Below are 25,096 nucleotides of genomic sequence, written 5' to 3' on the forward strand. Positions count from 1 at the left end.
TAAAAGCACAAATGAAAAAAATGATTAGAACCACTACTTATATTTTAGCACAGAACCCTGAAGAACTGAAAACCTCAATTAAATCTTCAAAATAATTTTACTTCTACAATAGACACTTCTACTTTGCATGATAAGATAAAGTAACTCAAGGTGCTTGATAAGAAGAATTCTATCTTTTTATCTGGTAAACAGGTAAACTTTACACTGTGGGATGAAAGGGTCAAATAAAATTCAATCATATGCAAAGTATAAGTAATGTATTAGATTTTGGTGTACTACTAAATAAACTGCCATCGTTTAATCCTGTAAAATGTTTACAATTTAACTGCAGGCCAATTAGGTGTGCCTGTAAGTGGCAGAAAACTCAATGAAAAAAGTCAATTAGAAAAAAAAAGTGAATTAAAAAGTATCCCATTTTTACATGTTGAGGCCCTTTTAGTTATGAGACCATCATTACCTAGAAGAGTTTCATTTTCTTTTTTTAAAGAGTAACTTATTTATTTGAGAAAAAGAGACAATGCGTACCCGTGCAAGTGTGAGCAGGGAGAGGAGCAGCAGTGGGAGAGCGAGACAAGCAGACTCCTGGCTGAGCAGGAAGCCTGATGCAGGGACTGATCCCAGGACCCCAAGGTCATGGCCTAAGCCAAAATCAACCAACTGAGCCATCCAGGTGCCTCTAGTTTTGTTTTAAAAATAAACATAATAGTATAAGAAATAGTAGAGAAAATCTATATTACCAAGGTATTTAAGCAGTGAGAAATTTTCTTCTGAAATCTAGGTATACATGTGATTCTGAAAATGAGACATAACTCAAAGTTAATACCCAGTTTCTCTTTATATAGAGAACCAACCACTAGCCAAATGCTATAAACAGCAAAACGTTTCCTGAAGAAGTACTAGTAAACTACAAAATAGATGTCTGTGTTCTGAAATGGCTAAGTCCTGTGGTTTAAAGCTGTTTACACACTTCCCATACATATTAAGTCTTTCAAAAGCAAGTTCAGAATGTTTCAAAGAGAAAAAAAAAAAAAAACAAGAGATAAGAGAGAAAATTAGAAATCTGTCTATTCCTCAAATTGATTACACCTGTGAATTGTACTGCCATATTGTATTGTACTTCCTCAATTGCCATAAAGTTTTGGTATGCCCATAATATGTCTTTTAAATTTTCATCAGTCTTATAATCCCCCAAACTAAGCCAGATCAAAGCCTCCTGAATATTTCATTAGGCAGGCTCATTAAGCATACATTTAGAGAAACCTATTCAAAAGGAAACATCCATTTGACCTATATGTATTTTAATTTTTAAAAATATTTTATTTATTTGAGAGAGAAAGAGAGCACATGTGCACAAATGGGGGGGGGGGGGGCACTTGATTCCAGAACCCTGAGATCAAAATTTGAGCCAAGGACAGACGCTAACCAACTGAGCCACCCAGACGCCCCAACCTATATGTTTTTTTTAAATCAGTAATTCATATTTGTATTCTAGTAACTTAAGTCCAGCAAATATGGTGAAGCCATATCTAAATAAGGAGACTTAGGGCAATATTCTATGAATAGACTTTGTGCAATATAAGCCTTTCCATCTAGCATTTACTTATGTAAGTTCGCAGTAAGAATCAAATGCCAAATATAAATAAAGCACAAAACCAGAAAAGTTTGGGGTTAAAACTAGTTAATGAATGAAGACTTCATTCCATCTGAGGATGTGGCTAATAACAAAGGCTGATGGTAACATTTTTTATTATTTAAAGACTCAGTTTCTCATCCTATTTGTCCTTTCTCTATTCTCTTCACATAGTCATATGAAAATATGAAAGTTACCAAGATACTGCTCTGCTCATGCTATTTATCTAAATCTAAGATTCTAACATTTATACTTAATTTCCTAAAGACAGTAAACATAAAACCTAGCCTAATTATGAGTTTGTTCATAGCTTTGAAAATGACTCTAAAGTGAAAAGACCTTGAAACCATCCTATTTCAAATATTTGAAATATACTCTAACGAGTTCCAGTCTCCCCTCCTCCCACCATTAATTTTTTTTCTTCAAACTAAAATATGATAAACAGGCTAGTTTTACACACAGTACATGCACACATGGCACACACAAAACCCTCCCCTTGGTTCTCAGAGCTTGTCATGGGGCAGGTTCAGCTCTTCTTTCATTTTGTGCCCTTCCAACAATCTCATTTTGCCTGTCCTTCAAAGGACCTATTATTCTGTATCTCTGAGAAGACCTACCCTGTTTTAAAAAATAGCTTTCCCTTTTCATTTTTCTCTGGAAAAAAAGCATTATAAAGTATTGATGTGATACACAGCACATGTTTTGAATGAGGGTCATATTTTCACCTTCATTATGAAAGCATACTTAAAGTACTATCACTTGTGCATGTTTGGTTCACAAGCAACAAGACAGTATTTACTTATATCAAAAATATGTAAGTTATTTTTGTCAAAGGAAAACAGGTCAATCTTCAGTAGATTCCAACTGAATGCAGTTTCAAATTCTGGCTAGGATTTTCTATGTGTTATCACTTAAAACGTACAAAAGAGCCAAAAATTAGTTATTTAAAAACCACCCCAGTATTGAAAACATTTTTTTTTTCAAACTAAATACTTCTTCAGACTAATCTAAGATAGTTTATAGTAGCCTAAATAGAATTTCCCAAAAAGACTTTTGCCTAATTTAGGCAGTTAATTTCCATTTTCCTTGTATATAAACTAAAAAACAAACTAGTGCACAAAATTAAAAAAATCTTTGGACAGAACTAAGTTTTCACTTTATTTTGTAAATGTCCTTTTCTTGCTCTTGCTCACAAATTAATAAGTTCCTTTTTGCATCTAGTTTTTCAGTGAGGCTTATCACCAAAATAATTTAAGGCTAATGATCATAGTTTTCTAAAAGTATTCCTGTAGTCCTGTCAAATTCCAATTCATACAAAATGTACCATGCAGTTTAGTAATTCTACTACAGAAATCACAAAAAGAACCTTATTTTTATTAAAACATTTCATCCTGAAGAGAGAAAAGTGTAGCAGCACTACATTTAGTGAGTGTGTATAGTTACATATGTATCTTCTACTCATGTGCATGGACCTCACACACATAAGCTGTTCAATTTTGTTATCTTAAGTATCAATCATTCTCTAAACTCTAAAGCCCCTTCTTTAAAATAATATAGGCTTGAGTGGAAGTCAGTGTTCCTTTTTAAATCTTCCCTCAGGGACACCCGGGTGGCTCAGTGGTTGAACTTCTGCCTTCGGCTCAGGGCATGATCTGGAGGTCTAGGATTGAACTGAGTCCTGCATTGGGCTCCCTGCATGGAGCCTGCTTCTCCCTCTGCCTGTGTGTCTCTGCCTCTCTCTGTGTCTCTCATGAATAAATAAATAAAATCTTTATAAAAACAAAATAAAATCTTCCCTTAAACATTAAATACAAATTTTAAATAAGAGGAAAAAGTTTAATATGGCGGAGATGGGGTGCTAGGTCCAACAGACTGGGTGGCAACACAGTAAGATTTAGCCCATATTCCATGTTACCATTTAGCACCACCAGGTTCTGTTCCTAAAAAAATATAGGTGAGAAAGAATTTTACATGTAAGTCAGAAATTCACATCCATTTCTTGAAAGATGCCTTATCAGTTCTCTGAGAAAATCACCTCCTCCAGGAAATGCTAACATTGCAATATTAAATGAACAGGACATAAAATTGTACAGAAAGTACAGGAACGTTTAACTCCACTTCCAATACTGTTTTCAAATATTGGAAGGAAATACAGCAAAATGTCAACAAAGATGTCTTAGGATGGTGGTTAGGGGCCAACTGGATGATTTTCTACAATGGACATACGTATAGGTTTTAAAATTTAAACTTTAAAAAGAGCTAATCTGGATTCTGGAAGCTGTAAGTAATTTCCTCAAAAAACAAAACCAAAACTTTCCTACTTTTCAGTTTCCACATAACCATAACACTTAAAAAGCTTAGAGGTTTGAGCTCTGTAAAATTTCTTTGAAGTTAAAATACTTTTTTGATAATGGTCAATTACATATAATCCCAGCAGCATATAAAGAAACATTAAGCTCTGCCAGAACTAGAATCTTCAGTAGTACTTTTTTTTTTTTTTTTTTTTTTTAATTTTCAAAAAGAAATGACCTCAAGTGTTAAAAAAAGGAAAAAAGAATAGTTTTCCAACACAGGACATACTTCCCAAATACAGTTTCAATTCCCCTGCTATCTAAATAGAGGGGCCTGTCAGAGTCCTTGTGAATGCACACCAGATGGAAAGTTCTGCTCTCTGATGACGTGCTACAATGCATCTTGAAATCCCCACAACTCAAACATGCAATAATTGCAAAATTAATTAACATTAACAATCAACATTAATAAAGAAATTCTATGCTTAAAATCACACAGCAGATTAGGGGAAAATCCAGATGACTTTAGTTCCAGGTTACTGTTCAATTCATCATCCCAAACTCTTGGCAACAGAGAAGCTCCACACAGCCTACCAGAGCATTAACTACCTTCCCTTCCCCTATGTGCCAATCAATCAATCATGTCAGACAGCAGAGCAATACAACCTGTGAATGTTTCTGAATACTGATGAATGTGGGAAATAGTTCCAAATTTATATTGGCCTATCAGTTCCTGTTTCCAAATTACTACTGTTAACCGTATTATTAAAGGGATGCAGGAAAGCATGGTAGGGAGTATCAGACATGGGCTATGGAGTCGTACAGCCCTGAGCTTGAATAGCGGCTCTAATCAAAACTAGCTATAACCTTAACCTCTCCAGACCTAATGTTTTATGTATAAAATGAAGTGAATTGGACTCAGGTACTCTTTCATAGGTCTTTTCTAGGTTAGTAAACACTTAGCGATTCTGGATATTCTTGGCAGAAAAGCAGCAAATGCAATATACTATAGCATTTATCCTATCACTGGCAACCTCCGTGGGTGGACTTATCTGGCTTCCACCCGACTGAGAGCCTCCATGAAGGCAGCCACACACACAGTTTGAGCCCCCAGGGCCCACTCAGCCCAGAATACTGTGTGGGCAGGTACTCAATACATATCTGCTGAAGGAACAAAGGAACAAATGTGTTTAACTGATCAAGTTATTGCCCTCACTGAACAGGAAATGGTCATAAGTAAAACAATCAAGTATGAAGTAAAAAACTCTTCTGTGTTTGCCAGGCCTAACATTAACAGTATTATTAACTGGTAAAAACTCTGCTTCTGAGAGAATGAGATTCAAAGAAACTGGTTAATATAAACACAATCTCCTCTTGAACTCTGAAAGTCTTGAAAAAGCCCAACCTACCAAAGCCAGGTGGTTGAAAGTACTGCTAAAGGGAAATGAGAACAGTCAGATTCATCTCAAGTGAATCTTTGCTACTTCCTCACCTCTCTTCCCTCTTCGAGCCCTTGCAGCCAGGCTTCTCCCTCACCAGGTCACCTGCTGTAGTCAGCAATAATTTTCCCGTTATTTTTTGCCTCACTAGACCGCAGTGGCAGGAGGCACTGCTGTCCATTTGTTTCTTCTCCGAAACACTTCTTTGGCTCCCATGGCATCCCACATGTGCCTGAATTTCTCCTACCTTTCTGGCTGTGTCTGCCTGCATCCCCTCCCCTCTCTGAATGTTCTGAAGTGGTCTGAAGGTTCCTGAAGACTCCATCCTGAGCCTTATCCTCTTTTACACCCCTTCCTTGAGTAAATGTACACATTCTATAGACTTTAAATATCACCCCAATACAAGTAACTCCTGGATCTCTATCTATAGGCCAGAGCTCTGTTCTGGATTCCAGACTCATGCATCACAAAGTGTCTACTTAATTCCATCCATATGTCTCACAGAGATCTCAACCTAACATGTCCAAACTAAACTCTTAATCTTCCCCCTCAAATCTCTTTCTCACACAATCTTTAATCTTTTCATTTCAGCAAAAAGTACCACCATCCACCTCATTATTAAAATCACAAGCAGAGTCACTCTTCACATATGCCTCCCCTCCCTCCTCTCATCTTCAATCTGTCAGATCCCCATGATTCTCCCTACAAAGTGTTCCCTGAAACCACTGTTGCTCTCCATCTTTACAGCTACCACTGACGACAAGCTGTTCATTCAGCAATAGTCTCCTAACCCTGGAACCGCTTAGCATCCAGGGGCTCTTGACAGATATTTGCTGACTGATCACTGTTTTTTCATTTGCCCCCAATTTCCACACTCCGGAAAGCTTTTCCCCACCTATGTCCCCACACCTGGTATGCCTTCTGCTGAACTTTCCTTGTCCTCGCCAGCTGCCCCTTTCTCATCCACAGGGTCCTTACTTACAGATCCCCTCCTCAGACCAATCTCTTGTTTCCTTACCGCTTCCTCTTCTGGTCCTTCAAAACATTTACCACGTGTGATTAGTTATTTGTTTGTTTATATATATATATATATATATTTTTTTTAATATTTTATTTATTTATTCACGATAGTCACACAGAGAGAGACAGAGAGGCAGAGACACAGGCAGAGGGAGAAGCAGGCTCCATGCACTGGGAGCCCGACGTGGGATTCGATCCCGGGTCTCCAGGATCGCGCCCCAGGCCAAAGGCAGGCGCCAAACCGCTGCGCCACCCAGGGATCCCTGTTTGTTTATATTAATGTAGATTCCTCCAACTACCAAGATCAATGGGAACAGATACTGCTTTCATTTGATTCACTACCAAATATTCAGCAAGTAAAAAGGGCCTGGCTCATTAATAGGTGTTCAATAACATGTTACTGAATAGCTGCTGAGAGCTTTATCAGTTAGCTGTTATTAAGACTTGTTAAAGAACAGATCTGAAATCTGCTATCTGAGGCCTTCTTACCCACAGTGTCTTTTATGTTTGCTCTTCACTTTATCTATTTGAGAAAAGAATTACCATAATGAAAATGGATGCTCAAAATAATGCTCTAAACCTTAATACTTGCATTTACTACAAAATATAATTACATATAAAAATATAAGATGAGGGGTGCCTGGATGGCTCATTGGAAGAGCACATGACTCTGGATCTCGGGGACATGAGTTCAAAGCCCATACTGGCTATAGAGACCACTTAAATAAAACTTAAAAAAAATAAAATAGAATAAGATGAACATACACATTCCCTTCAAAAGAATGCATTTCTACAGGATGAAAGTTAAAAAACAAAAACAAAGAGCCTTCTTTTTCAAAACAAAGATATTTTACATTATAGCCCAATGTGCAAAATGCTATTTAACAAGGTGAAAAATCTTGGTTTCTTATTAAACTTTAACACCAAACTTAAAACTGGTTGCAACATGTGATCATAACATAATTTTAAAAAGTCAAGGAAAAAAATTAAGCAAGTACATATAATTCTTCTGGCCTTAGTCTAGAATTGAAGTGTGTAGCATCTAAGTGGTATAAAGTCCCTATAATTTTTGAAGCTGTAGCTAACAAACAAGGATAGATCAGCTTTGTGAATATACAGCATTCACTTACTTAGGCTTTTAAAAATCAATAAACAGGAATTTAGGGACCGTCTCACATTTGAACAGCAATTTAAAAGCATGATCTTCTCATTTGTTAGACCTCTTATAGCATGAAGTTGGTCAAGCAATTAACTTGTGACTCTCTAGCAACTAGGAAAACCTAGCAGCTTCCATTTTTCTTTTACTTAATATCAATAAATTGATACAACTACACTTTACATCATGAAGCCTAAATGAAAATCATACAATGAAGTAAGATGACAGACTCCCTATGCAACTCCTACTAGGTAGTGTGTCTTGCTTAACAGAAAAATAATTTTTAAAAAGATTATCCAGGGAATAAGAGTAACCAGGACATTGAAAAGTGAAAGTCTCTCACACCAATTATTCATTAGTCTAGCCCTCTTAACCTTTCTAGAAGGATTAAAAGAGAAGAGAAATATCCCACTAACAGGCTAAATATGGCTGCTCTGGCTCAAGAAACTCAAAGACAGTATTCTATTTTAGCAATAGAATTAACACTGTTTGTTGACTGATATTGTTCTTAAATGCCAAAATCTATAAAATGTTTTTTTTTCCTTTAGGGGAACAGATTGAAATTTTGTTTATTCTGCTCCATAAGGAAACAGGTATTTCCCCCTTAGACTAATGGTTTTACATGGTTTTTACACATAATGATCAAAAGTTATAAAATTTCACAAAAAGTAATGTGAAATATTAAAAAACACTGTTCTGTATTTTGTAAGGAATATATATATTTTTTTACCTTGGGAAAGAAGTCCCAATACCCTCTTCGACCTGCGTACTCGCAAAGCCTCGACCAGCTGCAGGCACGGGACACGGAAAGGGAGAGAGAACACGTGTGTATGGGTGGAGGGACACCGCAGAGACAGAGCAGAAAAGCACATTCGGTGGGAGAGGCAGAGCACCTGCACCTCTGCCAAAGGCTACCCCACACTGTGCTGCCAGCAGGAAGATAAGGATTTGGTTAATTCAGCCTACACATCAGATTAAAAATCAAGTGACGTGATGCGAGAAGGCAACAATAACCAATACAGCAATGCTGAGGAGCTCAATTCTCTCTTGGATGTTCTACCTTCAGTAGAGACAACATACGGTGTAATGAGAACATGAGTCATAGTCTGCATTTTTTTGAATTCCAGGATTTTCATATTGGTAATCAAGTTTAGAGAGGGGATCAAATCAATGTCTATAGGGGTTTATTTTTTTTAAAAAAGCTACTTGTGGTTTACCTGCATAGGGTTTATTAGAAATGTTAACAGCTAATGTTAATAATATGGTTAATAGGAGTCAGGCACTGTGCCACAGGCTTATTTTATATGGATCACCTCATGTAATTTCTACAACTAATAATAATAGGTCCTCAAATAGTCCCCCTTTTACAATTTCAGAAAAAGAAAGGCTGAGGGACTGGCTGAAGATCACACACCGAAGGGCAGAGCCAGGACACAAGTTCTAGCTGGTCATCCAGTTCCACGTCATCCCAGTGCATAGCAGATAACCACATGTCAAAGTTTATTGTCATCACATTAAAATGATTTGTAAAAATGTTTTACGACATGTAAAATTAATCAATGAATTTGAATATGGTTATTTTCTAATTTGTTTAGAAGATACAAAGCTTCATGTAGCAAAACCAAGTACACAGATCTTATGACTTAGACCTAAAGCCAAAATAAATCAATGAAGAGGGCTTCTACTAAAGTTTTCTACATCTCTTGTGTAATAGTTGGGGATGAAACAGTTCACTCATGGCACTGATTTAAAAATCTTTTCTATTCATTTTGCCAAAGAAAGAGATTAAATTGGAAAGATTAAGATAAACAACTACTATCACTGCAACAGACCGGTAACTTTAGCCAAGGCCACTAAAGTCCGGTTCTCAAAACAAAAATCACTATTTTCTTGATCCCTATCAGCCCATTCTAATAATGTTTTGCTAATTTGGATGTGACAAATTTTCTTGGGGGGGAAAAAAAAAGCATCTTGTAAAAAAAAAAAAAAAAAAAAAAAAAAAAATATATATATATATATATATATATATATATATATATATTCCCAATAATGAGAAAAGTGAACTCTATCATACGGCTAGAAAATACCAAGTATTTTCAAATAAGATAATAAAAATAATTGTCAATATCCAGAAATATGCACTTAAAAAAAAAAAGGTAGTTTCTAACTGGAATAAAAACTTACAACAAACTGCAATCTGGAATGCTCACAAGCAGTAAAAAAAACTGTGATGACTACATGAGAAACACTGCAGAGTTCATAAAATAACAGAATACAAGCGTTCTGATACCCCCTTCTCCATACCAAGTGCAAATTTGGGCAACTGTATGCCAAATATGAGCCAATTTCCAAATGACACTTTCCTAGAAAAATATATAATTGCCTTTCATGTAACAGGTTGCCATTAAACTTTCATTTTTCAGGACACACATTACAAACCATGTTCACTGATGGGACATCAGCTGAGGATCACTAGTATTTCAGGGAGGTGAAGACTCAAAGAGCCTTTATCATGATGAATGGTGGATCATAACTATAATGTAAATTAATAAAGAAGGAATGGCACAAGGACATTATAAAAGTTCAGAATAGAAGAACTGTGTATCCATCAGTAGAATGCCATGCAGTCTTAATAAAACCTTACACATATTCAAAACAGTGTGCTAGAAGTTTCTAGGGGAATGTTAATTATTTGTGTGCATGGGTGTTGGCCAGAAGAGGCTGGGCATGGAAGGAAAGAATGCTCCACAGATATAATGCTTGAGTGGTTCACAATGGTTCACTGGCCAGCACTGTGGACAGCTGATCAGGGTTCCATCCTCTTTTACTAGCTATGATCTGAAGCATCAAGAAACCAGTCTACATCTGAATTGTTTCATCTGTGAAATGGAGACAAAAGCATATATTCCACTCCTCTCACAGTATTTGAAGGATTATGTGATAATATATGTGATAAGGACTCTGAAAAATATAAGCAATTTTTATAAAATATAAGGTATTAAAAAGTGATATAATTACCAGTCTTTGAATTAATTTTCTAGAGAAAGAAACTGGCACCTGTTTGGGGCTAATATGATTAGGTACCCCAGCTTAGTTAGGCTGCTGCCTACCTATGAAAGATGAACAGGGAATATTTAATTAAGGGAGGCCTTGGGCAATTATTGTTTTCTTAAACTAGAGGCCACGAATCTTTCTCCCGGGTTAGGTCCACTCTAGTAAGGAATTCTGAAACTAAAGTCTAGTTTCCATAACAAAACCATTTTCTTGCTTCATCCTTTAGGTGTTTAATGAACACTTTCACAGCAGCATAAATTACTACACCACTAGTTTTCTTTAGCAGTAAAAAGTAATATAAAGAAAGCAGCACAGTATTTTACAATGGCCTTCAGCACCTAGAGCCCAGACATCCCACAACTAGTTAAGCTTTCACAAAAAAATAAAATAAAAAAGATATAAACATGAACACACTGACATAATATATAAAGATACATATGCATGTAAATGCGCGCGCACACACACACACACAATCTCACAAAGTCGTATTAAAACCATCAGCATGTGCCTAAAGGATCCTCTGTTTTTAATGTACAGCACTATAAATAGCTCTGGGTTTCTAAGATTTGGATAAAATGAAACCACTTTCATCTAATCAAATTCACCAGAAGGCAATTCTATCAATAGAGGCCTGAATTTTAAAAATCTCTACAGTATAAATATTTCTTTTGTTATATATGCTCAAATATTTTACCATAATCCTAAAATCAGAGGATAATAGATTTTTTGCAGCTTGAAATTAAAGTCCTATTTTGACTTTTATTCAGAGAAAATAGATCAATTCCTTCTCCAACAGAAACATGGTATTTCATGACTGAAAAGTAGTAATTGATTCACTATTTAAAGCCAACCCAAATTAGAATTAAAGAATAAACCAATGCCTCTAATTCTATAGTATTTCAAATCCATTTTGCAGAACAAATAAAGGAATAAATATGTGAGCCCAAACTGAAGTTCCTATTTTACTTATTAGCACTCAGCTCCTCTTTCCAGGTCAGTGAGTGAGGCTAAATAGTTACTCTGTTGCCCAGACTGAGAGAAGCTCTGTCTCAAGGGATAAACGACCTCATGGACCTGGAGAAGTGTTAACTATCATCAGCACAAACTGTACTACTTGAGCAAGAAAAATTAAGTCCAACTAAAGGTACCACAATAACAAAAAAAGTAACTTTGGTTTCAGGAATTGCAAAGATCATTACAGGAAGTTGTATTAATGCTGACAAGTTCAAGTGTTTATAGAAACTAGGAAGCCCTGGAGTGTCCCTCCCAGGCACATACTTTCCTGCCCTATAGAACCAGTTCTAGGAACGTTGCTTATATTTCTTAATAACTAACTGGATATTAAACATCCAAAAAAAATTAACTGGCAGTGATTCCTGGTCATTTTGTTACTTTTGCTCCACATCTCCAGTTGTATCACTTCCCAGCCAACCCCCCACTCCCAACTCCAGTCTTCTAAGTGACCAAATTTCCCAAACACAGCCACACAAGTTTTTCCAAAGAGAGGGTCTCTCATTTGTACAGTGGCAGGCCATAGTCAATGTACAATCAAAGCTCAGTATCACAAATATATAAACCAGTACTAAAAGAGACCGCTTCTGAGGCTGTATTATTCTGTGAGCTCCTTTACAAAAATTAGGAAGGTACCTTAAAAGCTATCACAGCAATGTAAATCTTAGATTTTTCTTTTTCTACAGTAAACTATTTAGTTTACCCATAATGAAACTAACCAGAAAAGGAAATGTTTGCCTTTGGGAACTTGGAAAAGAAAACATTCATGTTTGCACCCGAAGTTATTACTAACAAATGAATGGCTGGTTAAAAACCTAAGCTGTGATACCACTGCCCTAGCCCCTGTGCCCCAAGACTGATTACAAGGCAGTTGTTCGTCCTAAGCAAGAAAAACCACAAAAAGGCTTAAGAACTGTTCCTGTTTGGTGTTTTTTTTTTTTTTTTTTTTTGCATTTCACTTTGCATACTAAGTTTAATAATCATCACTCAAAACAAAAAAAAAAGACAAATTTTATTTTTCTACTAACTCTTCCCTTTTCCCCTGATGGTTTACTTTTTCTATCCAAGATTCAAGAATATACACTGGCAAACATAAAAAGAAAATTATGACTCTGTAAGACAATGACTTCTCATCTCCTAGAAAATTGACAAGCTAGCATCCAGAAATGATTCCTATTTCCCAGAAGACACTTCATGTGGGATGTCTCTTTTTTTCCAGAAGAACTTAGAATTCAGAATGTCTAAAAAAACGAGGAAATAAAATAAGTGTCAGGCTTATGCTAGCAAGAGAGAAAAAGATGAACTAGGCATACCAACGGAGCTTCTACTTAAGTAGGAGAACCAAATACAAGTGCAAACAAGTGGAGTGCAGGCGACCAAAGGAGAGCACAGGGCAGGGAGAAACGCTCCAGCCAGGAGGGCTGGAGAAATCTCTGATCCTAAAGCACTATCCCTCAGGGTGGCCAAGAAGCAAATTCATCCAAATCATCCTTGACTGTCTGCCACAAATACACATCACTGGGTCCCATCCCAGATTCCTGAATCAGATCCTCTTGCGATGGGAGTCTAGAACTCTGTTTTTGTTTCATTTCATTTTTTATTAAACAAGCATTCCAGTGAATCTAATACAAGGGGTCCATGGACCATGTTTGGTCACACTGAAATACTACCATTTTTCTAAGTTAAGGGTAAGACCTACTGCATAGATACAGTAATGAAAAACCATAACAGAAAGACCTTATAAAGACAGCCACCACAGAAGCAGACAATCAAGGTATGTGGAAACTGATGAATACACTGACTCTAAGAGGCTGAACTCTGTTCTGGAAGTAATGGAGAATGAGTATAGCTTTTTGAACAAACTCATGCTGTGTTTGAATAAGATTATCTGGGAGTCCAAGTAAGAGGTACTAAGACATTAATGGAAAGGGGGAAAGGAGGCAACAGATGCAAGAGATTTTTCAAGGGTAGAAAAGACAGGACTTGGGATTTGATGTGTGTAGAGAAGAAAAGGAATTGAAGAGGACCATGAGAAAAATTTTAAATGAGCCAGGTGCCTTCTCTGTGTCTAACACTGTGTCAAGCACCACACAGCATCCACAAGCACAAGAATCATTAATTCAATGTAGTAACTCAACCCTTCCAATATTTGACAGGTGCCATTACCACCACCAAGGATATACACAGGAAAAAAATTCCTGTCCTCCAGGGGTTTAAAATTACATCTCTCCCTGTTCTTCTTTTATTTTGCCCTTACTTTTTATGAGGCAAAAAGTATTTCTGGAACCTGTCTCTCCTTGTGCTCAAGACCTTTGCTGCTAAAGCATTACTGGGTCAAGTCAAAAACATGTAGGTCCTCATCCTGAGTGGTTTTAGCTGTTTGTTCTTAATGGCAAATACTTAGGAATGCTTTCTTGACTACGATGACATGACAGTCTTTTGTTTTGTTTTTTTTTTTAAAGATTTTATTTATTTTAAGAGAGAGCATGTGTGCATGAACAGGGAGGTGAGGGAGGCAGAGGGAGAAGGAGGCTCCCTGCTAGCCCCATGTGGGGGCTGGATCTCAAGCTGAAGGTAGATGCTTAACCAATTGAACCATGCAGGCGCCCCAACATGACAGTCTTGATACAAAACTATTAAGATGTAAATATCCAAATTCAAGTGTAAGTGTGGCCCAACTTTAGATAAATGGACTTAAAAAACTTTCCTACAGAAACTTTTAGAATACTGCTGTTTATTCATCCAATCAATATGAACTGTATGCTTTTACAGATGGATGGTTCTCCCCTGACCTGGAAGAATGAATAACATCCTGAGAAACCTTAGAGTGCAAAGTGTGATCAATGAATTAAAAAGGAGAATAAACAGCACTTAAAAACAGGAGGCAGGGTGACAACAGGTGAGAAGCAGCAGTATGTGTAGGAACTATCAGTTATAAGAAATACTGACCAAAGGACAAAAATCAACCACAAGCCTGAGAAGTGGACAGAGGTCACTTGTCAAGTTAAATTCATAATTGTCAATATACGATGAATGCTGCCAGTGACTTGATTTTAATAATAACATGAGTCTTTGATTAATGGACAAATTATTTGACAAGATACACACATCAAAGAGAAGAACTATACAAGACAGTAGGTGATCAAGTGCTACATTTATATGGTGTCTGCGAGAGCCATAATTCAGAGTAAGTTAAGATTTAAAATCAGTTTTATAAAATGCTGTCATGAACATGTTTCTAGAACTTTTTAGTAGCCAAGGCTGCTCTGAGTACAAACTGTAATAGCAAAGACTGCTGGCTGTGTATCATTTTGTAGCCACACCCATAAATGTGTATCACTTTAATGCCAGTGACATCACTAAACAACTTTCTAAGCAGTTTTACTTTTAACTGTCACTTTTTCAGGATCATAATACAGTAAAACACTTCAAATCTGAACTACCTCCAAATTGCATACAGTCTAGATTGTTATCATTCCTGGGATCTTTCTGGTCTTCGGCAAATAAAACCCAGAACATAATCAAAGCATTCACAATTAAACTGCAAAACACTTGATTAAAAAAAATCAATTTCAATAATTATTTGTATCTTTACTATCAATAATTATTGTATCAATAATTATTTGTATCTTTAAACTAGATCAGATCTTTTCTTTTCCACCCTACCTACAGTGCTTTGTAACAGCTATAAAGCTTTACCGTAGTCTAAGATTATGGTTTTATTTTTTATTTTTTTTTTTTTTATAATTTATTTTTTTTTAATTTTTTATTTATTTATTTATGATAGTCACAGAGAGAGAGAGAGAGAGGCAGAGACACAGGCAGAGGGAGAAGCAGGCTCCATGCACCGGGAGCCCGATGTGGGATTCGATCCCGGGTCTCCAGGATCGTGCCCTGGGCCAAAGGCAGGCGCCAAACCGCTGCGCCACCCAGGGATCCCAAGATTATGGTTTTAACGAAGAAACATTTTGTAATATGTGCTGAGAAACCTTAGAGAAATACACACAGTATGCAAATATATAAAGTACAATGACTTAAATGTTATCAAGGGCTTCAAACTCTTTATAAATTAATCTGTATCATAAAATGAGTACCTCAAAAGACCATATAAAAGACACACTTGAACAACTAGGTGTAGTTACCGGGCTCTCAGCCTGAGAGTAGAAGATGAATTTTTTAAAAGGATGAATATCACTGCTGCAATTGGGAGGAGATTATTTTCAAAACTAGAATAAAATTAGGAGAAAATGTCTAAGAAAATCACTATCCTCTTACTTACAAAAAGGAAAAATGACCAGTTAAACATAACTGCTTCACCAAATCTATGGGGTTTACCTTATTTTTATCTTGCCTCAGTAAGAAACTCCTCTAATCCAATCCAAATTTCTGAGACTAAAATTCTGGAGACATTTTAATGTGGAAGTCAGTGAAAAAAGTATGTTAGAATCAGCTTCCAGTACATGTCATTAAAATAAAATGACAACAATGTAAAAGAACAGATCTCTTACCAGTTGAAATTCTCGACGCCGGTCATAGGCATTCTGTATGCCACTGTCTGCCCACAGTGCTCTTATGATAGGGAGATACTGCAAAAAAACTTGAGTTTCCACCATTCCCTGGGCCGCCATGGGGGACCGGGTGTCAAACGCCATCATCTTGTCTCCGTTGCCTTGGTTTGAGTTATCTCCCCACGGAATATGAAGTTTCTCTCGAGCATCTACCAGCACCCTCATACCTTTGTTTAAAAAGAAAGAAAAAGGTGTGCTAGGAGTCATTAGATATCCTCAGTGATTCTATTCCAGTATTCTTTTCTGAAGCTTAACCATGCCAAGCCTACCTCCTCCACAAATGGAGGCCAACGTCGAAACAAACACCCGTAACTTCCCAGAGCTTAAAAAAACTAACACTTGTTCACAGTCACAAAATTAGAGCCTTGAAAAGCAAATACTATTAACACAACTGCTCTTTCTGAAGGATTTTAACATGCTCTCATTTATAAAATAAGTTACTATAAACTTTTAATAGAAGGTAGTCACAAGAGAACCAAAACCAGTGAAGGAAAAAGAAATCACACTGCACAGCCAGATGTCCAGGCTCGGGAAACAACAGCTGCAGCTAAGATTTTCTAAGCCCCTCAAAAAGATATTTATGAAATGCCAGGAGTCAAACATTATCACTTGGAGTTCATTTGTTACTCGAGCACCCTGCTTTAACCCAACATTGAGTCTTCTTTGTGTTTTGTTTTTTTTTTTTTTTAAGATTTTATTAGAGATAGAGCAGAGGAGCCAAGGGGAAGGGAGAGAGAATCCCGAGCAGACTCCAAGTTGAGTGTAGAGGCTGCCGCACGGCTGAATCTCACAATCCTGAGATCACGCCCTGAGCAGAAAAATCAAGAGTCAGAGCCACCCAGGTGCCCCAACACCAAGTCCTCTAAGAACACGTTCAAAACTCAAAAACTCCCAAACCAAGCATAAGTCACAGGAAGGCCTTAGATTTCTCTAACAGGGAGGAAGGACAACTGCCAAAAGTATACACAGAGACTTCAACTCACAGAGATTAATTCAAGCCCATTATCTCTAATCACTAAACTGTTACCTTTGGTTCATCTTAATTAACAGTTGCATGACTATTCAGTCATTTGTCTCCATAACTGAAAAACCGTGTTGCTGTCAATTTTCTGATCATGCCAACTCAAAAAGTAGGTATCTAGTGACTTACTTCATCTCATAACCAGCGTTCAAAGTAGGTCACACTTAGGACCCAGTGCACAGTAAAGACCAGGTGTTTACGTGGCTCATAATCAGTTAACATGTTGATTCTATTCATTGACATAGTTCCTTAAGTTCAGCTGCATCAGGATACAAAGGTACCTTCAATTAAGGACTGGCAAGGCAGAGCTCACAGCCTTGAAAGAGACCTTAATTAGTTTTGTGCTGAACAGTAAGATGGGATAAATTCGATTGTTTTATACAGCTTAACTGTAGCAGTGCCAGGACTCAGAGCCTGCTGGCTGTGATCTGTGAGCCCCTGGCCTAGCGCTCTTCTCCTCTCATTACTCCACGACCCCCGCCTCCTAGAGAGGGAGAGAAGCGGTGAGGGAGGGGGTACTTTTCCTCTACTCAATCCTGGGAGGAAAAGAAAGTGATGAGAAGGAATTGCTTAAGAACTTCCTGAACAACAACAACAACAACAACAACAAAAATATCTCACTTAAAGAAACACTGTTTGCAAATCTGCTGAAATCTGAAACAAGGACAATCGCTACCCAGATGGTGGTTTCCTGATGCACCTTATGTATCTCAAATTTGCCAAGCCGCCTTTTAGAAAGCAGGAAGATGCTTTGATGCTAAGAAAAATGAGCCTAACTATCGCTGAAATAAAATAAGAACCATCTTTTCCAAAGCTCTGAGAGCCCAGAAATAAAATCCCTTGTCTATCTTTTTATTTAGGAGCGAAGTTTAACCGTGGAAACACTCTCCCACGGAAGCAGAGCAAATGACCCACGCCGACGGTGATTCACGGACTCTACCTGCACAGGCTCCGCATCACTTTCTAGGCCAAAGATTCTTCATACCAACAAACAGGCTTCATTTAAATAGCAGAGCAAGTGGTGGTACCCACCCCCACCCCCACCCCCTTCCGTCCACCGCAATTATTAAAGCAAAAAAAAAAAAAAAAAAAAAAAAAGGAGAGTGGAACGTGTTGCATAGTGATTACAGGCAAAACATCCTGCCCGACCGTGACAATGGGGCGAAAAACCACCGATGCCGATTTTTTCAGACTAACTGTACGGGTCTACTCTTTCCTGATGCCAGCACAGGGCACAGGACTCCCTGAGGTTTCCCCATCTCTGCCCAGAAGGGCCCAGGGGCTGTCACCCTCCGCCCTTGACAAGTCTCGGGCAAAAGTTTCCTTCTGGAGAGGGTTCCAGAAGGCCCTGGCTCAGGAGGCGGCCGGAGCAGCAAGGGGCTGGGAGCAGCCCCGGCCCCATGTGACTCGGGTCACCCACCCGGGGACGGGAGGGGAGGGGAGGCGAGGCCGGCGCGGGGCGCGGGGCGTGTGGGTCTCCGGGCCTCGCAGGGCGATCGCCCCACTCCCCGAGGCGCCCGGCTCGCCTCACTTCCCTGTCGGAGGGGGGCGAGGCCCGCGGGGGAGGGGGGTGTGGGGAGCCAGTCGTGACTCGAGCCGGCCGGCGAGGGGGCCAGCGGGGCGGCCCCCCGGCATCCCTGCCCCCCGCGGCCGAGGGCACCCCGCGCCGCGCCCCCTCCGCGCCCGCCGGGCCGGGTCCTCCGCCGGCCGGGGACGCGAGCGGACGAGGACGAGGGCGGTGCCCAGCCCAGCCCCGCCGCCCGCCGCCCGCGCCCGCGCCCGCCGCCCGCGCCCCCCGCCCGGCACCTTTAATCACGTTGCTGTAGATGGTGGGGCGGAACTCCTCGCGCGCGCGCTGGTCGAAGTCCTGCCCGTGGATGATCCGCATCTGCTTCAGGAAGGTGGACTTGCCGCTCTCGCCCGCGCCCAGCAGCAGGATCTTCACCAGCCGCTTCACGTACGTCTTCTCCCGGGACAGGCATTTGTCGATCTCCTTGGACTTGCGCTGCTGCTCGGCCTCGCCGCTCGTCAGCACGCAGCCGGGGAAGCACACGGACAGCACGGACCGCGACGGCAGGAAGTCCGCCATCTTGCCGCCGCCGCCGCCGCCGCCGCCTCGGCGGGCCCCTCCGGCTCCCTCCACCGCCTCCTCCTCCTCGGGCGGCGGGCGGCTCCTGCGACGAGGCTCGAGGGCGGGGAGCGCTGCGGCGGCCCGAGCGCGCCCGGGGAGGGAGGGAACCAGAGAGGTGACTCGCAGGGCGGGCCGGGCGAGCGGAGGAGGGAGGGATGGAGGGCGGGCCCAGGAGGGGCGGTGGCCCCCGCGCGTGCGCGCGCGCCGCCTCCCGGGAGCGCGCACGCACGCACGCACGCCGCGGCCCCGCCCCCTCCCGCGCTCGGCTTCCAGGAGTCACGCTGCGGCCCGGGCGTCGGCCGCTGCCGCCCGCTGGGCGCGCGCGGGAGTGGGAGGCGGCGGGCGGGGCTGCCGGGAGCGGTCACGTGGGCTCCGGCCGGCCCCGGCGCGCGCGGGCGGGGCCCGACTTGCTGTTTGCCTTCAGTGAGCTGCACCCGCTGCTGCGCGGGGGGCGGCTTCCCGGAGCGCTGGAGGCCGGGCACGCGCTCCCAGACCCGGCCCTCTGGGCTCTCCTACCGCGCCCGCCGCCTGCTGTCACCGTCCGCGCGCCCGCTTTCGAGAGCCTGGGCGCGAGCCTGCGAGGCTTTGGTGCCTTTCCCCGGGGTGGTCTCCCCAAGCCTGGGAGATGCCCAGTGATGACGTCCAAGCATCATCAATCCTCCCCTCCCACCCACCCCCTTCTCACTCTCCAGCCCCCACCTCTTTTTGGTGTTCTCAGATCCTGCAAAAGACTCTTCTTTCAGGGGCACCTGCGTGGCTCAGCGGTTGAGCCTCTGCCTTTGGCTCAGGGCGCGATCCTGGGGTCCTGGGATTGAGTCCCGAATGGGGCTGCTCCCCAAGGCGAGCCTGCTTCTCTCTCTCTCTCTCTCTCTCTCTCTCATAAATAAATAAATACAATCTTAGAAAAGAAAAAAAAAAGATTCTCCTTTCAGGGAAAGGAACTGGAGTTGACGTTCATCTGAGACGTGGGAGGAGGGTTGTTAATCACATCTCTTTAATGTGGATTCCCACCCGAATTGCCGCACCGAAGCCAGTGTGCAGGGTGGCTGCGTAGAGTGAGGTCATGGTGAAAATCCCCCTAAACCGGACACCGAGAAGCAGACTCTTCCCTACAAGGAAGCAGATAAGCAAACAAGACTGAGGACCGGAGCAGGCAAATTTTCGGTTTCCTGCCAGATTACAGAGGATGTGAGCAGCCAAGGCAGTTTTTTTTTTTTGTTGTTTTGTTTTTTGTTTTTTGTTTTTTTTTTTTTGTTCTGTCCTAACAGCAGATTCAGGCCAGGACACCTGAAAGGGCTGCTAAGGGGACCTGCAACAAGTGACAGCTGGGTTGGTAGACTGCGTGCGTAGCAAGGACCCCGGAAACCAGCTTCTTTATTCTCAGTATTTCATTGCAAGTGGAAACAGCCGCTTTGGTTTGTCTCTCTTCTGGGCAGTGCAAAGGTAATGCTGTTTGATCCGGGCCTCTGTGGCTCCAAAGCTACCCGTGTGTTAGGGAGCTGGGGTAAGAGGTCAGCACTCTGAGCTGCCCATGACAAGTTTAAATTAAAAAATCAGTGCCAGTTTACTGTCAGGTTGGCTTAATGGCTGAGAAGCCTTATGCATGACTCAGTAAATAGGCTGCAGTAAAAGAATGGCTATAGTAGGATTATCTCCTGTTGTCCTGCCCAAGCCCATGGAATGGACAATCTATAATATACAAAGTACGGTAGGTTCAGCTCCAGTATCTATGGGTTGATAGGGTCAGAATCACTGGGTGGTGCCTTCAGGCAGAATGGATGGTAAAACTCTACCCTGGATGGCAAATCTCTCTAGAGTCTCAACTGTGTTCAGGAGGTCCTGTCCTCCGACCTCTGCCCACGACAGGGGAGCGGGTTTGGCCTCCATGCACCGTTTCTAGGTGGACTCCAGATGCTAGTCTGAACTCTTCTGCAAAATCAGGAGAGAAGCCTATAAGTTAGGTAGTTAACATATTTTTTTTTCTTCTTCCCAAAGTGTGTGCAGTGTAATGGAGAACCAAGGGAGCCTAGGAGGCAAGAAGGTATTCCTGCCCAGCCAGTTCATGTTGTGACATGCAGAGCAGCCGAGAAAGTTGTTCAAAGCCCTGCCTGTAACCCTGTGTTAGAACGAGGTTGGCTCAGATCAACTGTAGCTGCTCTAGTCGGTGTTTCTGAAAAATGGACATCTTTGGGCCCGGCACTAGGTTCAGCTATAGCAGTCCAACTGCTTCTGTCATCAAGCCACCTTGAAATTATAAGCATAAAAGTGAGTGAGAGGTTTGGTGGTTCCTCCAAAAGTTAAACATAGAACTGCCATATGAGCCAGCAATTCTACTCCTGGCCATAGATAAAAAATAATTGAAAACAGATATTCAAACAAAAAATTATACACCTATGTTCATGGCAGCAGTATTCAGAATAGCCAAAAGATGTAAACACCCCATATATCCCATCAATAGATGACTGGGTAAACAAAATGTAGTATATCCATAAAATGGAATTTTCAGCCATTAAAAAGAAATGAAATACGACTTGAAATTGAAATACTGAAATAATGACCACATGCTACAATATGGATGAATCCTGAAAACATTGTGCTAAGTGGAAGAAGCCAGTCACGAAAGGCCACATGTTGTAAGGTTCCACTTCTAGGAAATGTCCAGAACAGACAAATCCATAGAAACAGTGAATCAGTAGGGGCTAGAAGGAGGGAAGAATGGGGAGTGACTGCTTATGGGTACAGAGTTTGGTTTCCTTTTGAGGTGATGAAAATGTTTAAGAACTAGACATTGGTGACGGCTGCAGAACATTGTGAATGTACTAAATGCTCTGAACTGTACACTTTAAAATGGTCACATGATGAATTTGATGGTATGTGAATTTTACCACAATATGAATTAGAGAAAATAGTTATTTCCTATAAAAGGCATAATTTAAAAAAATAAATAAAAGGCATAATTTAACATTGAAGTCCAGTAGTCAATGAATGAACATGTGATCGTGCTTATTTTAAAATAATGTAAGTTATTGCACCAGAAGCAAATCTACTCTGGCAGTTGCTTCTGGTTACATTGTAATGATATAAGTGATATTTGCATTTCCATATAGATTGTTTCATAACTGAAAAGGAAAATCCAAACTTTTTAAAGGAGTACAGAGTCTATTGGTTAGAACAGAATCTGTTAGATGCTGTATTTCCAGTAGAGCCAGATGTTCATTCTTTGGAAACATCTGTCTTGTTGCTAGCCAGTTAATCCACAGGCAAATGAGGGATTCAAAAGCCCTGAAGAGCTGTGATAAAATGATTGAATGGTTGATTAGTTGCAATGCTCTATTCTTTCTGGAAACCGAAGGTCTGGTGGCAAACAGTCTTACAAGATAAATAGTGAAGATGTGACTAAAAGTGTAGAAACACATTTCCCAATGGCTTTTCTTTTCTGACATGGTCACTTCAGGAGGATACCAGCCCTTTCCAGCAATACTGCCAATCCTTGAAACCAACTACTTGCAACTCTTCTGTTGGAACTGAAAGATAGGCTTCCTATCTTATAGTCACAGCTTTTTTACAATTTAAAAAAAATGGTATTTTTTAGCTCATTGACCAACCTTCATGCCAGATAACTGTGGGCTATTTACAAAAACCACTATTATCCAAAAAGGACAAAAATTTGTCACCCTCAGACATATTCAGAAAAATAAGCCAGAGGCTCTAGGAACAATTCCAAAAGCAGAGTTAAAAAAATTTTTGAATGATGGGAAATATAATTTAAGTAAGTGCTTCCCCTGTCCAGGTGACTGTTCACCACTCAGGATAAGACACCACCCATTTAGGTATGTTTATTTAAAAATCAGTCACATTACTTGATGGTTAAACCTTGTGTTAATGTTCTAATAAGGATGACAACACATCCGACATTCTTGCTGTACAACTCCATTTTGCCTCATCAGTAATGTAAAATAGGTGGATTCTAATCCTTTCTTACACATAAAACAGGCATGGATTTTTCATATCTTCCTTTTTCACACTAGAAAAGGAAGGGGATTCCCTAGCCCTCCCATGACACAAATCCCTTACGTGTAGAATGTTTTAAAGGCCCCAAAGTACTTTGACCTACTTTATCTCATTCTCTGCTCACAATAGCTTTACTAGGAACACCCATTATCACCCTCACTCACCTCCTGTCTCACAGTAGGAGGCTGAGGGGGAAAAAAATGACACACTCTAAGCCTCATTCAACCTGGCCAGTTGCAGAGCCAGAACCAGAAGGCCCTCCCTCTTTTGACTCTGAATCCAGTGCTCTTTCTGCCACAGAAAGATATGCCACAGTTGCAGTTGTGCCCCACATGTCCAGCTGGATGAAGTTCAGGCTTAAGAAACACGAAGCTATCTGTGGCGGCACCTGGATGGCTCAGTGGTTGAGCATCTGCCTTTGGCTTAGGTCGTGACCCTGGGGTCCTGGGATCGAGTCCCGCATTGGGCTCCCTGCAGGGAGCCTGCCTCTCCTTCTGCCTGTGTCTCTGCCTCTCTCTGTGTGTCTCTCATGAATAAATAAATAAATAAAACCTAAAAAAAAAAAAAAAAAAGACTACCTGTGCTTAACCATGAGGCACCACAGAATCCAGTAGTTTGGTTGGTTGGTTGGTCGGTTGGTCTATTTCTCCAGCCTCTTTCCAGTTGACTGTGATCTTGAAGTTCACCAGCTCTCAGGCTGATTCTGGTAAGATGTTCCATACTTTGAGCTTAGCCCCTGGTTTGTCAAATGTTCCAGGTGGCTGATGTAGACATTAGAAAAGAGGAGCCAAGCTTATGGCAGTATTTACACGATGCGTAAACCCCAGACGTTCCCCGAACGTGAGTTAGATGTGAGGAGGCAACGTTTTGCGTGTGATGAAATTTGCCTCTCATGTGGAAAGTTTTTATGAAACGAGGCATGTGGAATTGCATTGTTGGTGGGGGGTTTTGTTGTTGTTATTAATGGAAAACATGACTTTAATTACTGGTTGTGTTTTTCTCAGCCTCTGAGAAAGAACCATGAGCTGCTGTTGACCAGCTGTGACCTCACTCGGCTTATCTGAAGTCAGAAGCCTGTACTGTCTTAAAGACACATGCCAGCACCCATATTAAACCCTTACACCTTGCTTACTGCATCGGACTCATTTATGGGCAGTCTATTTATATGCCACTAACAAAAAGCTCTGCCTGTAAATCTGAGATTCTTTCTGAGAAACTCAAAACATCCTGCTCGGTCCTTCTCCTTTATTTTCCCTCAGAGCTTTCAAAGATGAGGGATACTTTTAGTTTTATTGCCTGTAAATGGACTGCCCCTTGCCAGACACAGGTATCTTTAACATAAGTTCTGTTTCTCCAGAGAGATTTAAGGCTGCAAAGTCTCCATTTCTTCCTGCATCTCAGAATCCTCTGCTCCCAACCTGGTGGAAGCTGGGGTGTTTTTTTTTTTGTTTTTTTTTTTCAAACAGAACACCCGATTGCAGGCTCAGACCTGCTGCTTTCAGGAACCACACTCCTGGCCAACTGGCTAGCCAGGTAGCATCACACGTCATGGCCTGGCCTGTAGATCCGGCCTTTTCCTCAGTATGAATACGAGGGTGGGTCAGCTGGTCAAGTTGACCATTGAGCAGTAAGAGCTCATCCAGAGAAGTAATGGTCTGTGCAGACTTTGTCAGAATGTGGCAGCCGGACTCCTGAAGCAAATGATGTCACCCACACCTCTGCCTCCAAACTCCTGTGTCAGCTGCTAAGGAAAAGCAAGCTTAG

General features: G+C 40.9%; 1 protein-coding gene across 2 annotated transcripts in view; it reads right to left on the reverse strand.

Annotated features, from left to right (window-relative positions):
* GNA13 (G protein subunit alpha 13) overlaps positions 1–19,476 on the reverse strand; it is a 41,206-nt gene extending 21,730 nt beyond the window's left edge. The window contains exons 1-2 of one of the 2 annotated variants that reach the window (XM_072781046.1): positions 18,997–19,476; positions 16,110–16,336 (exon numbers count right to left, since the gene is read on the reverse strand). In XM_072781046.1, coding sequence (XP_072637147.1) covers positions 16,110–16,336; positions 18,997–19,279 — 510 coding nt within the window. In that variant the 5' untranslated portion in view covers positions 19,280–19,476. Of the gene's footprint in view, positions 1–16,109; positions 16,337–18,130; positions 18,205–18,996 lie in introns of those variants that run through there. The other variant, XM_072781047.1, reaches the window with a different exon arrangement.
* Between the last annotated feature and the right edge of the window lie 5,620 nt (positions 19,477–25,096).

The sequence above is a fragment of the Canis lupus genome, chromosome 16 (genome assembly GCF_048164855.1).
Source record: "Canis lupus baileyi chromosome 16, mCanLup2.hap1, whole genome shotgun sequence".
NCBI classification, from domain to species: domain Eukaryota; kingdom Metazoa; phylum Chordata; class Mammalia; order Carnivora; family Canidae; genus Canis; species Canis lupus.